The sequence below is a fragment of the Brugia malayi genome (genome assembly GCF_000002995.4).
Source record: "Brugia malayi strain FR3 genome assembly, contig: Bm_v4_ChrX_scaffold_001, whole genome shotgun sequence".
NCBI lineage: Eukaryota > Metazoa > Nematoda > Chromadorea > Rhabditida > Onchocercidae > Brugia > Brugia malayi.
The window spans coordinates 21477888-21494335 of NW_025062479.1; the positions used below are offsets into that span (position 1 = coordinate 21477888).

Below are 16448 nucleotides of genomic sequence, written 5' to 3' on the forward strand. Positions count from 1 at the left end.
TACTAATTGCATTAGTATTATTGAGAGTATATATTATGAAATAGCTAAATATATGAAAAAAAAAATTTTTTTTTCTAAACAAATACTTGAGAGTAAAATTAGAGGATAAGGATGTAAGATAGAAGAAGCATCTCGAGGGAGTGATATGAGAGGAGAGGAGTTTGAAGAGTAAGTCAAGAAAGAAAACAAGCTAATTCTATGCATGGAAATATTTGACAAATTAAAATAGAATAAAGCTAAAGGAAATTAGCAATTTGAAATAAATTGTTAGCTTATTTCTTTAATAATCATCGCTTTTAGCATTTTAATAAACGTATTGCTTAACGCATAAATCAACATTTTACTCATTAAAACATCATTTTTAAGCATTCAAAAAGATCATTGTAAGCTTTATAAATAAATATTGTAAAATTAAATTTGATGTACACATATTTTTTGAATAGAATCAATGTAACGAAGAGAGGTGTTACATAAAATTGAAGAGCAAATAAAAATATGAAATGTACAGTAAATGAAAAAGCATAAATAATATTTCTTATTATTCTCAGAAATGAAAAGTAAATGGATGAAACTATTTAATAGCTTACTCTAAAAATGCTTATATTTTCCAAGCTTAATAGAATTTGATAGAATCTTCTAGATGAACAATTTTAATTTTTGATTAGAAAAAAAGTTAGTGAATTTTTGCATTAGGCGTAAATTTTTTTTGGGGAAGATTGAACTGATTGGAATATTTTTAGGATGAAAAATGTTCACAGAATTGAGTGTTACAAGTTGCATTCAGATATTTCTTGAACGATAAATAGTATACTATCAATTTAATCTTCTATCAAACAACCATTTACAGTTCAGCAATTTAGTTCAAAATAGATTCGATCGAAGCATACTTCTATTTTAGTTTATGCCAAAAATAAATCACAATCAATTTTATCAGCGAAGAAAACAAAAAAACAGATTCTCTTTGAATTATGTTGGAGCTGTTTTTCAACTTTTTTTTTTCTTCTTAAACTATCATTATTAATCCACAAAATAAGTAAAACTATGTCGAGCTACGAATTCAAAAACAATTCTTATGAATAAAATGAGTTTCAGAAGCAGGTCACGAATAGTGTAGAAATTAGATAAAGGATAGAGGGTATGCAGCATGCACAATTGAATTTTCTGAGTGGATGATGGAAGTGAAAAACTTAAACCAAAAGTGAATTTCTCATTCTCTTCAAATTCTAGTAAAAAAAAAAAGAATTAAAAAAAAAGTTGTCAAATTCAATGAATTGAAAAACACTAAAATCAATGTAAAACACTTTACTCCACCGGAATTAAATGATTTGATAATAGAAAAGGTCAAATAGCACAGACAGACCGTTTTACAACTAACACACAACAAACTGGCCATAAGAAAACCCATGAAATTGAATAAAGATTAATAGCTTTTGATTAGATATCATCAACTGGAATAAACTGGACACAAAACAATCACATAATAAATTGGCAAAATTAATAAATGATCTTAAAGAATATAGCAACATACAATAATATAAAAGCATTTTGTTAGATATCTTTAGAAGTTCATTTCACAAAAAAAAAAAAAAGAGATGAGAGGTTTTAGAGAGATATATAAAGCGTAATAAATTTATAGCTGTCATGAATATATTAAAAAGTTGGCAGTGTTCACTTACAGCTTTTCTATCAATCTATACGTCAACATATGCATCCATTTCTTTGCCAGTATCTCAAGGTATACCAAAAAATCTCTTTCACTAAAGAAAGGAAACTTAACATTATTTTCTGCTTCATTCTCTATTTATTAAACTAATATGAAATAGATGCATATGCACTAAACGACAGATGTAAAAACCAAATAAAAGCAAAGCCAACTACTATCAATGAGAAACATTCTTCGCAAAGCACCGGCTTTTCTAATATATTCTGCTAAACACAAGAAAGCTGTCTTGTTTACCATAAAGTTGTACACAGTATGATTTTGTATAATATAAAAGTAAAAGCATATACCAAATCAGAAATAAACTTTACTGACTTCTCTGTAAAAAGAAATTTCAAACATGAAAAACTGGAAAACCGCTTAAAATTAGTTGTGCAAAACACACATAAAAACCGCAGTTAGTTCCCAACATGGGAGAAAAATCCGTAATTCACCATTAATTTTAAGTACTACTTTGTTGCACTGCTAATGGTATCAGAGATTCATCTTTAACTCGATTCAAATCGTTTAGTTGCCGACTTTCGCTTGTTTCTTTTCCATTTGTAACTAATGAACTATTTTTCTCCGCTTTCATGCGTTTATAAATTGGTTTGAAAAACATCACTAGTACAACGGCTAGTAGAGTAGCTATTATTGACAATACCTAAAAGGAGTGGTAATTAAAAATACAAATATGAATTGAAAGCAAATCATACTGCACTTAAACATAAATTGCATAACTAAAGTATGAGATTAAACCACCAGCGGAGAAAATGAGCTATTTTGAGCAACATGAATGTAAAGGATTCTAAGGAGCGTGCAATGATAAATTATGCATTAGCTCGCTTTGAAAAGAGAAGCATAGAAGTCACGTAAAATAAACTTACAATAATAGAAATGGAACTATCTTGTGGTACGGCTGTAGAATTTTTCTCATCTTCAACTGTACAGACTTGAATATTTTTATATGTTTGTTGTAACGGTCGAGCAAATAAATTCGTTATAGCTACGAAGATTATTGAGTATATCTGGAAGATAATGATTCATTGTTCTTCAATTTTTCCTTCAATTCAATTAACTTGTTTGCTCTAAACCGAGGAGTCACCTAAGACAACTCAGTATTGTACAAGATTTCTAGGATCATTCTGGTACTTTATAAAAAAGAAAGCATACCTGACCACACAGTACTACTAGGCCAGATGAAGTTGTTTCAGATACCGGGAAAGTACATTCGGAGGCTAATTCCAAACCAACCGGATATGATGCAAGTCCAAAAACACCGAACAGGAAAGCCACGATTACAAGACAAATAATGAGATCAGAATGTAGAGATAACTGAAATACGAGAAAATTTATAACAATTTGCTACTATAAGTATAAGCTTCGTAATTTGCAAAAAAATTTTTTTTCCATATCCAAATGATCTGCATTTTATTAGTTCATCATAAACTACTGCAAAACATATCTCACTATATCAACAGTGCTTAATTTACCTAATCACTGTTACTAATATCTTATCGGGCATGAAACATCAGAGTGGATTTTAAAAGACATTTTACATGATAATTTTTCGAATATCGAAACACCACCTGTAAAAATACGACACCAAAAATGACAGCTAGAGACATGCATACTTTCATGGTTTCTTCATAAAGTTTGGTTCGGTCGACAAACATGCCTGAACATCGCTTCAGCTTTTATGTTATCTAAGATAAACATTTAAAAAAAAGAAAGAACTTAGTGAAAAAGGTAATAGAAAAGCCATTACTAGAGATTTCACTTCACTCGTTTTAAAAAAATTAATGAATAAAAAGAATGTTTTGAAACTCAAAAAAGCTAAGAAGAATACGACAAAACAACTAACAAAAGATACCTGAGGCAGAAGCTCCGAAAACTCCACCAATGATCATCAGTGCAGCGCAAAGTCCCGAAAATGAATTCGAATATCCTGTCGCACAAAACAGTTGCTGTATGACGGTATAGAGACAATTAAACATGCCAATACCACCACCCATCGCTATCAAAAGCAGTAAGTACGCTTTATTGGTAAAACATTGTTTAATTCCTGAAAAAAAAAATCTGAAATTGAACATAAAATTCGTAAACCTTCCCCTAATCTGGTGAGAAGCTTCTTCAACTCACTTACATTTCCGGAATTTTCAATGCATCTTACATGTCTAAACTGACAAGATTTAGAACACTTCTTCCAAGAATTTGTTTCTCGTTGAAAACAAGTGCTTATCAAAAGTTGGCGTATTATAACGCTGTCCGTAATGATCTTAAATTAATGATATAATTGACAAAAATAATGATATAAAAGCTAAATGGTCTTGCAAGCAGAACCTATAAAATGAATAGTTTTCAGAACCTTTCGGTCTGAAATATTCTGGAAATTTTGAGTTGGAGTTAAAACAGCAAACAAACCAAGAAAGAATGGCATCTGTGGCTGAGCAGCACTTTGTGACGGTGGCATTGGTGGTTCCGAACGAGTTACACAGAAAGTTGCTATCAAACAAGCCAGCAAACAAGGCACGAAAGTTATTATGTTTATTATTAATACCTAAAAATACATAATTGACGTTATAAAAGGTTATATTACATTTCAAATTTAACTACTATCCCACACCATAGTTAACGTCGGTGAAGATACCGATGAAGAACCGTTTCTTGTCCTCACACTATGATTATAATTCAGTGGAATATAAAAGACTCTCTAGAAAGAAAATCTCAACCCTAACTTAACTGAAACCTTACATCCACTGGAACTTCAACTATTTGTGGAGAGAGAACATTTGCCATCAGTACCCCCAGTGGATTTGCCATAATTCCAATGGTTGTTGCTAACGCTCTTTGATTTTCAGGAAACCATGACCCCGCAACCTGAATTTACACCGCTTGTTAACTTTTGGTTATTAAAATATTGCTACAGTACTAAAGAAAATTTGATCTGCATAAAAATGTAACAAAATCTCCAAAACACTAACTTTTGGTGGAAGAAACATAATAAATGGATATGCACAAGCAGCCACTGCCTGTCCAAAAATCCCAACTGGGAAGCGGATTTGCAGTGGCAAAAATGAACTAAAAGAAAAAAATGTGGAAAATGTAAATGACTGCAGAAAACATTAACTGTATGGGTTAATTGCAACGACTATTTTAAGTTTAGAACTTTGAGAATAGTAACACAAAAGTTTTCGTCACCATAATTCAAAGATGTGGGTGAGAGAAAAACATAAATTTCAACTTTATCCGAATTCAATGAAACTAACCAATAACCAATTTCGAAAAGAAAGAATATCGACAATTATTGACTAATCATGAATTACAGTACAGTATCTTCCAATAACAATACCGCCCATACTAAACAGTCCTTAAAACTCACCTGATTAGACGAATGGTAGCACCGATGCTGTTTGTCCAAGCTGCGATGAGAATAGCAAATCGAAGACCGAACGAACTACTCATCCATATGCCGAATAAGCCTATCGGTATCGTACAAATTATAAAAACCAATGAAAACCAATTCGCTGCTTTGTTCTATAAAAAATAGCTCACCTATAACACATAAAGAAACAAAAAACACACCTTAGAATAAACTTCTCTTTGTGTTTACCAAATTAATAAAATGAAAGCTAACAGCAATAAGAGTATTTAAAACATTCTAACATAATACAGCACATAAAAACAATTTATCATAAACGACTCTTTAGCATGAAGCAAGCGAGCTAAATCTCCTTTGATCTTCATATTTCAATCGTCATAGCTCATTTTAAAGATAAAGCAGTTACTCTCGAACTCCGAACTCCAATAAAAAGAAATGAAAATTCTTCAAAGCAACTGTTTTCAAATTGCAGAATACAGGTAATAAAGAAGTGGTAACCTAATTACCATTCCATAGAATACATCGACATAATTAGAAATAGAAGCAAATGCAATCCATGACATTGTATTTGAATTGTTCAATAATGCGACAACTGCTAGAACAATCCAACGACGTTGATAAACTCTGCAAACTCTAATAAAGATTAGCTAACCATAACTGCTATTTAGCTTAAGATTTTTAGTTCAAAACAATAAATTTGACAATAATGCAACAACTGCTAGAACAGTAATCGATTCCTAGGCTAGTATATGCTAATAATTATTTCTTGTCCCAAATACGAAATGATCCATATGCGATTCCTGAACTCACCGATAGCTTATTCGATGTATCGCTGGATCCATTTCCGATACTACGCCTATAAGCTTAGTAGCATATTTTGGTTCAATATTAATTGTTCCATCGTTGCTTTTATTCTGAAAGTATTTAATTCATTTCATATCTTACTCTGATAGCAGTAACTCTTTCTCATACTCATTTCATATTTTACTCTAAAAGTGGAAAAATTCGCACCTAAAACATGGTTTCAGTAAAAAAAAATATTAAAGTATGATATGAAATCGATGGAAATTACCGTAGCAAAAGAAAGTATATACGGAGATTAGAAAATTACACTCATCTTACAATAACTAAAATTCGCATATTTATCTATCCAAAAACCTTAAATTTTACGAATAATAAACAATAAAAACAGTAGCCAATAAGCAGACAACCTCAATATCACCGGGGAATTTTAGTTTCGCTGATTCATTTTTAGAAAAAGATACTGTAGGTTCATTATTGCTTGATGTTTTGTTTAACAAATTTTCAGCGTCATCGGCCATAATCTGAAATTAAAAATTCATTCAGAAATGTGCTCGTTTTCGTTTCGAACCAATGAAATTAAGAGCTTTTAAAGATCGATCTCGATTTTGAAACTTTAAAATAAGTGAGTTTAAAAGCATATGAAATCCTATATGAAAGTCAAAAGGATTCATGAAACGGTTAGACATGATATCTTGGGATTCTGAAGGATGAATGTATAAGTCAAATGAAGATTAAATATTTCCTTTCCTTATTCAAATAAAGTTTCTTTAATAATGAAGGCGAAACAGAAAATATAACAGGAAAAAAAAAAAAACAATAACAATTAGATTGAACAACCGACAAAACGAGAAATAATATAGTAATGCATCAGCTGCACTCTTAATGCAACATACTAAGCGCAACCGAAATACAATGACCAGAACAGTAAGGAAATGCAAATGATGCAACCAGAAATGTTAAAAGTATTTGTAATTGTTTAAAGACGTGATTTAAATCACAGGCTTTGCCAAATGTCTTATTTTAAGTTATGCTAGGCTTTAAAAAGAAATAGGTCCAGTAAAAATTCTGAAAAATCTCAAATTCACGTTAAATTAACCAGCATTTTAGAAAGTAGAAATTCCCAAAGCTTAAAAAAAAAAAAGTTTAAAAAAAGCTAAACTTTGATTTACCGTTGAGAATGCTACTATTTGGGAAAGATTTTACTTTGTATATTATCATTCTTGCTATCTCATTCTTAGTCTCTGACACAACTATCATTCCATACTATTTCGCCAACTTCCAATACTTACACTTTAATGACGAAATGAATGTTGCAAATTGTGTCAAATACTAAAGGAAGCAATCCTTAATCTTTGTCGTCTCTTTCTGGCTACTTATTAGTATACAACTTTCGAATAACACACTTCCAAGACTTTACTAATCTCATACTTCCACTTCCGGAAAACTTCCATTATCGAGGTTGTTGATCTCAGGGTGATTCGCTGTATGTAGTGTAAATATGTGTAATAGAGGAATATAATAATTCCTCTATTAGCAAAACCAATAATACAATTCTTCATAAAGAAGAACTGAAGTTGAAACTCTCTTAGTTCTTGGTAAAAATACATAATCCCTCCCAAAAAAATTATTAAATTTTCCATCCTTAAAATCCTCAAAATGTATTCGAAAAATTCTTCAATTTTCACTGTTATCACTCAAACGAGCTGCGGCCGTATTATCCACTTGTTATTTAGTGACGACACTTGGTTGAACGATTCATTTTTGGTTGCTTTTTAGGTTGCTGTTGCATTGAAAATGGTATGTTTTTTTTTTCCTTCATTTTTCGAATATTATTTGATTTTGTTATTGGCGCTTTTGTCATAGTCTTGGAATGATAGCCTTCCATCACCTTTGTACATTTTATCATTGCTTGGTGTGATGTCACCCTTCGAGTAGTTCTTTTTAAATGCTAATCTATTTCAACTATGATCCACCAAACGTTGACAAAATTTGAGTATGAACTCAAGCAATGGTAACCTTTTGTAATGAATTTCCAGAAAACCATTTTTATAAATCGAAGAAAACATTTTGTCCTTGAGTTTTACAGCCTTCGAAGAAAATTATCAAGAAAAGAGTTGCTCCTCCGCCGCCGATGATTAGGAAATCGGAAACAGCAAAGAAGGAACAAAATCCTCTATTCGAGAAACGACCACGCAATTTTTCAATAGGTGCGGATTTTGATAATTAGAGGAAGGTAATAATCTCTTGTATGAAGAATCGAGAAGTAGATGGTCTGTCCTTTTTTCAGGCCAAGACATCCAGCCAAAACGAGATCTGACTAGATTTGTGCGATGGCCCAAATATATTCGTTTGCAACGTCAGAAGGCTGTTTTGATGAAGCGCTTAAAAATTCCACCACCAATTAATCAATTCCGTACAACACTTGATAAACAAACAGGTAAGTTCTGCACTGTCTAGTGTTTTTGATGTTTACTATTTCTGGAAGTCAAAAATGTTGTTTTCCTGCCGTACTACTTCGTTTCATTTCAGAGCATCCGTTTTTATCATCGTCCAGGTTTGATCTGATAGGAAGGGAAAGGTCTTATAATGTTTAAAATTACAAAAAAATATGGTACCTATAACATTTTTTTGTAATTTTTTTTTGTAAATAAAAGAATATTATAGTAGCTCTGGTTGGCTTCTGAGATCTGGGTTTAGCAAAACTCAAAAAAAGGAAATAAAAGAAATTCTTTTTAGTTTCTTGATTTCTCTCATTTATTTTGTACCTTGCAGCAACGCAATTTTTCCGTTTGGTAGACAAATATCGTCCAGAAACGAAGCATCAGAAGATGGAGCGATTAAGGGCACGTGCGGAAGCTCGGGCAGCAGGCAAAAGTGAAGAGGTAACAAAGCGTCCGCCAGTGGTTCGTTCGGGTGTAAACCAAGTTACGAAGCTCGTAGAACAAAAGAAGGCACAGTTGGTTGCTATTGCGCATGATGTTGAACCTATTGAAATTGTCCTTTTCCTTCCAGCTCTTTGCCGTAAATTCAAAGTGAGTTTTAGTATTTTCTTGCTGACCTCTTCTGCTTAGTTGATGTAATTCCTTCATTGATCTAATTTCATCATTTTCTTTGTAGTAATGTATATTTATTTGCAAATCTCGAATTAAACTTCCTCTGCAATCTTACAGGTACCATATTGTATTGTCAAGGGGAAAGCACGTCTTGGCCAAGTTGTTCATCGAAAGACTGCCTCTTGTATTGCTATCGTTGATACTAATCCGTAAGTGAAAGTTTATTTCTCCCATTCTAATACGAAACTCAATGCACAAAGTTTTAAAGAATTATTAAAATGCCTACAGCTCGATAAAACGCTTCCCTTCTCCACCACAAATCCGTACGCTTGTCGTCCAACACAGTTGGAACCAAATGTGCATCTCCACTTCGTTGCATATTTTATATCTAATTGTAACAACTTTGGATTAAGCTTTCTTTAATTTTATAAATTTCGGAGATTTTGATATCCTTGTTTGATATTGAAATTTGCAGCGAGGATAAGGTAGCTTTATCGAAACTGAAGGACACAGTGATAACGAATTATAATGAACGCGCTGATGAGATCCGGAAACATTGGGGAGGTGGTATTATGTCAGCCCGTTCACAGGCAAAGAAATCACGGATCGAAAAAGCACGAGCTAAGGAACTCGCACAAAAAGCTTAAATGGCTTGCTTCATGTTTCTTTTTCCTTTTTTTTTAGTGATTATTAAAATAAAGTTGTTGATTCAGTGAGTATCCACTTCGAATAATTTTGTCCGTAAAACGTCATTCATGTGAAAGTCATCGTTCCCATAAATCTGATCAATGTTTAGAGCTTTCATTTGAGACAAAAAATGAGTTTTATGAAGTAATGGTGGAAGTTATGCTCTCTGTGTCTGATGTTTTTGTCCAGGAAGGGACGAATTTTAAAATAGTTTTTCCAGTACTGAAGTAAAAAACTGAGGTACTCGTATGAAATATTTCATTATATGCTAAAAATATGCACAATATTTAAACTTTATTCAGTAAAGATCACAGATGATCAGCCATTTTCTGCTGTTCCGAGCGCATCTTTTGCGATCAGTATCATGTTGAACGTATCTTCCTTTTTCGGAACTCTCCGATTTTGTTGATCTCGTCTTTAGCTATCTAAATGTCTTTTGATCAAGAAATTCATTTTTTTTTTTAATTGGAGGATCCTAGCAAAAAAGTATGCAATGATTTTAAAAGTTACCTGCCACTGTTTCGAGCTTAACACTTGAAGAGCAGAATCTCAGGTCAAGAACTTCATCACTGGGCACAAATACATCACCAATCTTTTGCCATTTATTATCTTCTACGAAACCGAACAACAACTAAAATTAATCTTTATGTGAAAAGTAAGGGGAACGCTAAAATGTACCACCGTAAAGCTCCCATCTGTTCAGTTTGTTTTTGTTTTTCCATTAATATTTCCAGAAATAACTGCATATATTCATGGCATTCCACAAAAAGTTCAAGATTTTATTAGATGGACGCGAACCTACCTTCCCTTCTTCCATTCCGATAGATGTATTTAAGTCATCACACAAAAGCTTTTGTCTTCCGGCTTGTTCCATTGCAAGTTTCGCTCCAGAAATTAGTTGACGAATTGCTCTGGATACTTCTTCCAGTAGTAGCGTAATCACTTTATCATTAGCCATTTTCTCATGTACGATCGGGTAACTTAAAGAAACGACTACATAAAATCATACGAATACTACCATGTTATTCCTACCTTGTAGGATTTCCGAACAGAATCCCATTGTTCCATTCAGGTATCTTAAACAAAACAAAGTAAATGTTTCCAGACAAAAGGGCGATCACTTTAAACAAAAAGTTATTTTCCAAAAATATGATTGCTGTCAAATACGATTACTAATGTCAACAAGGCAAACCTCAACGTAGTAGCAAAATTCCAAAAAGAGTTATGATTCAGCGCTATACTACCATGTTCCTTATCATTCACAACCTATAACAATTACTTAGATGGTTGAAGCAAATGGTTTTGGCTAATAGAGTGTTGAGTAGTGTTGATCGTCCAGCATTCAGTTACTAGCTGCACGCTAAAATAATTGCCGCTTGTAGATCTGAGATGAAAGTAAAAAATTTTGAGAAATTGGGAGGGACTTCCGAGAACGGCTACCTACTTCCCATTACTGTGTTTAGAGAAATTTGCAATAGAAAGAAGTTGATCAAAGAATTATATTTTCTTCATTAAATGTCAGGAATATAGGTTATTTTCAGGATCAGTAGACCAAGTGAAGTACTTTACGTTTAAATAAGTACATATTTGATAAGAATGTAAGTTTGCTTAAACTTATAAGCATCTGTTTAGAAATGACACTGTACAACATCTACCTCTTTCGCGCTTGTATTGGACAATACTTTAGAGATGCCCAAAGGAACACTGTGAGGTTCTTTTCGAATTCTCGATGTAGATGGGACATCTGAATCAGATTAACCGGTTTAAAGAATAAAAAAAAAGTAGGAATCAAAGAGTGGGTATAATCTTTATTATTATCTTTACCTTAGTTTTTTTCGTATTACATCGATTTACTCCAGTAAAATCAATTTTCTCATGGCAGTATTTCAATAACCAAGCCGAGTGATAATACAAACAATGCATTTAGTAAAAAATCATACCAGATGGTGGATCATTGTCAGCGGATGGACTGTATGTTCGCTTCGTCTTCCGGATCCGACTACTTTTTCGTCTGGTTAATTCACTGCTCCGGACCATTCCATCAGTTATATTGAAATGTTTCGAGAAGAAAACAGAACTCTACGAAAGCAACAACCGACACATCACAGGGTAAAACTAAGAGAGTAAAGAGAAAACAACCAATGGCGCTAATGGCCCACGAGCAGAAGCATTTGAACAAACTCTGTGAAACTGTTATTTCCACTCACTTCAAGATAAGGTTTTGTGGTACGACAAGTTGAAGTATAGGATTGCTTGTCCAATAAGTAGGTATAGCAATAAGCAAAGATGTTCAACTAATTATGTACGACAATTATTGATTAACTGGTTACAGCTCTATGTATATTTCGAAATAAATTTTTGCCAATAAAGATTGGAATATCTGTGAGAGAGAATTGTTATACTTAATCTCCCTAACAATTATAAAAATTAGATAAATAATTAGACAGATAATAATAGAGGATAGAAAGATCACTTGAATGATGAATGATACGTGGATTAGCGGAAATACGTAAGAATGAATGTGAAGACAATCGCTACACGTTGAAATATAAATATTAGTAATTGCTTTATTTTTGAATATTTGAACAAGAGTTACTGTGAGTTTTTGCGTAAAAAAAATTGTAATAATAAGTAATAAAAATTAAATCCAAATTAGTAATTGAGCAGTAGATAATGTTGATTATCTTGTTGCATTGAATGTGTGATATCACTAGTGATAATACACATTCCAAATGGTATAAAAGAGGATATGATAACCATTTATTTAAATATTTCATTCATTTTGATTTTTGAAGTAAATGATTTATTTCTCTCATTGAATGAATGAGGAAAAAAGTAAGGCTAAAATAGTTTAAATCATATTTGCCTTCTTCACTTCTGCATGAAATGAAACAGCAAATTCACGATACTTCAATGGTAATTTCGCCTGAAATGCAAAATTATAGAATATGCCAGAATGAAATGCTTCCACAAATGTCTTTCTTGATAGTTTTTCTAGACAAATAAGAGAAAAAAAAAAAAAGCTTGTCAAATAAGGTGTTTACGTGAATGGTGGTTACGTGAAATGAGAATAGTGCAGAAGTGTGTATATTTTTATGCAATGATAAAATCGATTTGCATATAACAAGTTCAGTATTCTTACTTTATCTAAATCTCTACTCATTTCAGTTCTTGATTGGAACTTACTTTAATATAATCCAATACAGTGGTATAGATGAACACGTATTGTGCTTCATTTTGTACGCTTGATGCACGCTGATTTCTCATCTCCTTAACAACTTGTGGTACCTGAAATTTGTTCACGTTAATTTGATCATTCCGATAAATGCTAACCGGAAGTATTGTTGAACTTTTCATCCTACTGACCACTTAATAAAGGTAAATTTTAATCCTAACATCAAAATTAGACCTAATAATTGCAGTGGAAGAAGGAAGTAAACGTAAGAAGAATTAAATTATGAAAAAATGTAGATTTATATTAAAACTAATTTAATATTACATTTAATGGTTGGTTTTTCCAAAGACGTGACAATAATGTGTCAATTGCTACCACTGTACCTGTACGACCAATACCAGCTGAGCAATGAATTATGCTGGTCGAACTCTAAAATCAAAAAAAAAAAAAAAAAAAACTACTTCAGTTTATCAGTTTATTGAAATTGCAAAAAAAATTGAGTAAATATTGGTTATATAACATAAGTATGGTAGGATTAATAAACTCGAAATAATGAAAAATAAAATTACAAATTAACTTGTAAATGTGTGAGATAACGAACAAAAGAATTTAAAATTTTGAAAAATGAAAAAGAAAAAATGAAATTGCAATAAATACAGTAGGCATCATTCGAATTAGCCTTAATACAGTCATTCCACTTTGTGGTACACCACGATCCGGCCAATCTGTCATATGTATAAGCTTTACGATTGTTGAATTTGAACAACCTTCCGGTAACACTTCCAGAAGATAAGTTTCAAATTTATCCTCATGTTCAGACTGCAAAATAATTTTTGAAGAAAGCAATTTAAATTTAATGAAAAAGAAAAACTTGCTCATGATCAATTTTTAGTTAAATCTATTATAGAAATTAATTTAAATATCTGAATAAAATAACTATGTTTATCTATTCCATTCTTGCACTAACCACTGATCATAAATGTCAAGCAGACAAAAATAAACAGAATGGCTTAACTGCTCCTCTGATACGATCATTTATCACTTTTCCGGTCTATACTATTAATCGAATATTATTCTGGATGTTATTAAATTTCGGATGACATGAATATTTCTTAGAAATGAAATGTAGAAAAGACTGTGACTAACTCGCTTATTCATGACAAACATACAACCGTAAGTTTTATTTTCACCATTTTCTGCTGGCCAATACTGAAAGCATTTCGGTTTGCCGTCTTCAGAAGTTTTGCACAACATTATGATCGTTGTAATTTGTTCTTGATGTACCATACGCCAAAAATCGCTTGCAGTTGATTCTAGTGGACCCTACGGGTAAGAAACCCATAATATACAGATTAAAAAAAATTGGGTAATAATAATTACTCAATTAATTAATCAATCATTCAATCACATCAATGTCTTATAATTTTACAACGTCTTGCAAAAACCGATTTTTTTTTTTTGCAATTTTCTACCTAACCAAAAAAATGTGAGATAGAATTATTTATGTGAATTAGTTATGAAGTTATTTATTTCTAATTAATTTTATAAACTGATAAATGAATTATTCACAAAAATTTCCAGACTGAGTGAAATTTTGAATTTTTTAAAGATTTTTGATTTTTCATATTTTGAATTAAAAAAAAAAATTATTAATTAATTAGAAAACTAACTAAAATGACAGCTAATTGAAGAAAGAGAAAAATGATTGCAATTATTTTGCTTGCAATTTCAAATGCGATTTTTTAAATTATAGAACAAATTAAAAAGATTGCAATTTGATAATTAATCTTACCTGTGTAGCGATATATTGATGAGCGCAACCATCCATTTTTAGCCAGTTTGCATGTATATAATCAGTTTCAGGTGGAACATTTAGTGTTAAAACAACTCTAAAATTCTACCATACAAAAAAAAAAAAAAAAAAAAAATTTATTTCACTTCTTTTATTGTTAAAAATGATGATAAAATTAAGTGAATATCATTTCAAAATAAATAATTCATATATACTTGTTAAGATCTAAAAGTTTAATTAGTTTGTTTTTTAATTTACAAATAATTTCCTCAGATTTATTTTAATTCTTAATGAAATATTAGTCGTTATACTAAATTATCTATAATATTTAAAAAATTTTAAATAACCGAGTAACATCCAGACAAGGTACATCACGATATCGATTTTTAAAAGGATTTGCGGTAAATGCCTCATGTGCATTGTTTGGTGGCACATACATTTTTAATTCCTCAAATTCTCGTCGCAAACCAGCAACTCCTAGAAATCACTGAGAGATTTATATATGAGATAAAACAAATAAGCTTTTAATGTAAGCTTCTTGCAATATAATATTTGAATTGTGATAAAATTTCATCAATTAGTTTTAGAAAGTTTTAGTTGAAATTTCATCAAATTTTATGCATTTTATTCATTCTCAGTGTGAATAACAATCATTTCAATTTTCTAAATGTTTTATATTCAAATATGTAATTTTATTTTAAATTGCAATTAAATTTTTGAAAAATTTTTCCTCATTTATTAATCAATTTAAAGTTATTCTTTATTAATATTAATACATTAATAAATATTGCAAACCCATTGATCTGATGTAGTTTACATAATCAGAAATTAATTTTTCCATTTCAATGGTCATTGGTCTGCCACTTTTTCTACGACGTGTAGAACTTTTCTATAAAATTAACGTTAGCTTCTATTAGAGTAGCTATTGAAATTTATACATAATTAAAAATCAATTTTCTATTATCAGTTGCTACTCTGTTTACTATCAGTTGCTATTTTCCTACTTTAATGCTAATGACAATAATTTATGATTAAAATTTCGACTAAAATTTAAAATATTTCATTTATTCCTTCATACATTTCTTTGTTTATAAAAAAAGATTAGCTAAAAAAAATAATAATAATAATATATGTAAACTTGGAATTAAACGTTAGAATTAAATGAAAATTAGTATATTTTTCAACTATAAATAAGAAAGATTAGATTTAGATAACCTTTAAATTTTTTACGCCAGCTATAGATGAACCAGCAATATCGCCTTCAACAGTAACTTCTTCCTCCATTGTCACCTGTTTCCGACGTCGACGAGAGCCAGCACGTTTCATATTTCTAACTTCTTTAAATTCATTTTAACAATTTTACCATGTAAAAATTCATTTCTCATCTTTCTTTTCAAAACCCATACTAACAAATCATACGAAAAAATCTTATCAATTTTATATTCATTAATTTTTTAATTTTTTTTTTTTCACACATATTCTTTAATTTTGATACTATTCCATCAAATATTCCGAAATTTTAATTTAATTTTTGTAAAACTAAAGCAAAACATCGTCTTGTCATACACAATTGACGATTACTCGAAAAATGAATGAAGCGACGAGATGGTACCGATAGGAGCGCTTTTAAACTTACAATTAAATAAAAATTAATCAGTCATTTCCACTTTTCATTTTTATATTACAACAAATTTATGCAAATTTTCTAGTTTACATAAAAATTACAAAAAAAAAAAAAAAAAAAAGAATTTTTTTTTAATATGAAGGAAATTAGTATAAAGTTAATATGAAAGGGAAAAGTGTTCCCTCCATAATTATTATGGTTAACCAAATATTATTGAACAAATTTTTTAATT

General features: G+C 30.8%; 4 protein-coding genes across 5 annotated transcripts; 1 reads left to right on the forward strand and 3 right to left on the reverse strand.

Annotated features, from left to right (window-relative positions):
• Window positions 1-2162: 2162 nt before the first annotated feature.
• Window positions 2163-6403, reverse strand: Bm1803 (Major Facilitator Superfamily protein; the record flags this gene model as incomplete). The annotated part of the gene is made up of 12 exons (XM_043075657.1): window positions 2163-2363; window positions 2587-2727; window positions 2873-3034; window positions 3289-3377; window positions 3573-3764; window positions 4124-4259; window positions 4454-4579; window positions 4684-4780; window positions 5082-5236; window positions 5588-5705; window positions 5892-5995; window positions 6293-6403. The coding sequence occupies 12 exons, from the start codon at window positions 6401-6403 to the stop codon at window positions 2163-2165; spliced, it is 1632 nt and encodes a 543-aa protein (XP_042931591.1).
• A 1276-nt stretch (window positions 6404-7679) lies between these two features.
• Bm9239 (60S ribosomal protein L7a, putative) lies at window positions 7680-9585 on the forward strand (the record flags this gene model as incomplete). Of its 2 annotated transcripts, XM_001894655.2 has the most annotated exons (6): window positions 7680-7682; window positions 7972-8092; window positions 8173-8322; window positions 8658-8917; window positions 9056-9147; window positions 9414-9585. In XM_001894655.2, 6 exons carry the CDS (start codon window positions 7680-7682, stop codon window positions 9583-9585), a joined length of 798 nt encoding a protein of 265 aa, XP_001894690.1. The 2 variants fall into 2 exon arrangements, with proteins under 2 accessions (XP_001894690.1, XP_042931592.1); XM_043075658.1 differs by lacking the exon at window positions 7680-7682 and having other exon boundaries at window positions 8017-8092.
• Window positions 9586-10042: 457 nt separating this feature from the next.
• Bm9240 (Uncharacterized protein) lies at window positions 10043-11662 on the reverse strand (the record flags this gene model as incomplete). Its single annotated transcript, XM_001894654.2, has 6 exons — window positions 10043-10050; window positions 10136-10256; window positions 10428-10605; window positions 10818-10891; window positions 11281-11369; window positions 11566-11662. The coding sequence occupies 6 exons, from the start codon at window positions 11660-11662 to the stop codon at window positions 10043-10045; spliced, it is 567 nt and encodes a 188-aa protein (XP_001894689.2).
• An 814-nt stretch (window positions 11663-12476) lies between these two features.
• Bm7322 (Protein-tyrosine phosphatase containing protein) lies at window positions 12477-15918 on the reverse strand (the record flags this gene model as incomplete). Its single annotated transcript, XM_001894653.1, has 9 exons — window positions 12477-12551; window positions 12812-12913; window positions 13125-13229; window positions 13458-13619; window positions 13947-14123; window positions 14593-14689; window positions 14940-15069; window positions 15388-15481; window positions 15808-15918. 9 exons carry the CDS (start codon window positions 15916-15918, stop codon window positions 12477-12479), a joined length of 1053 nt encoding a protein of 350 aa, XP_001894688.1.
• Between the last annotated feature and the right edge of the window lie 530 nt (window positions 15919-16448).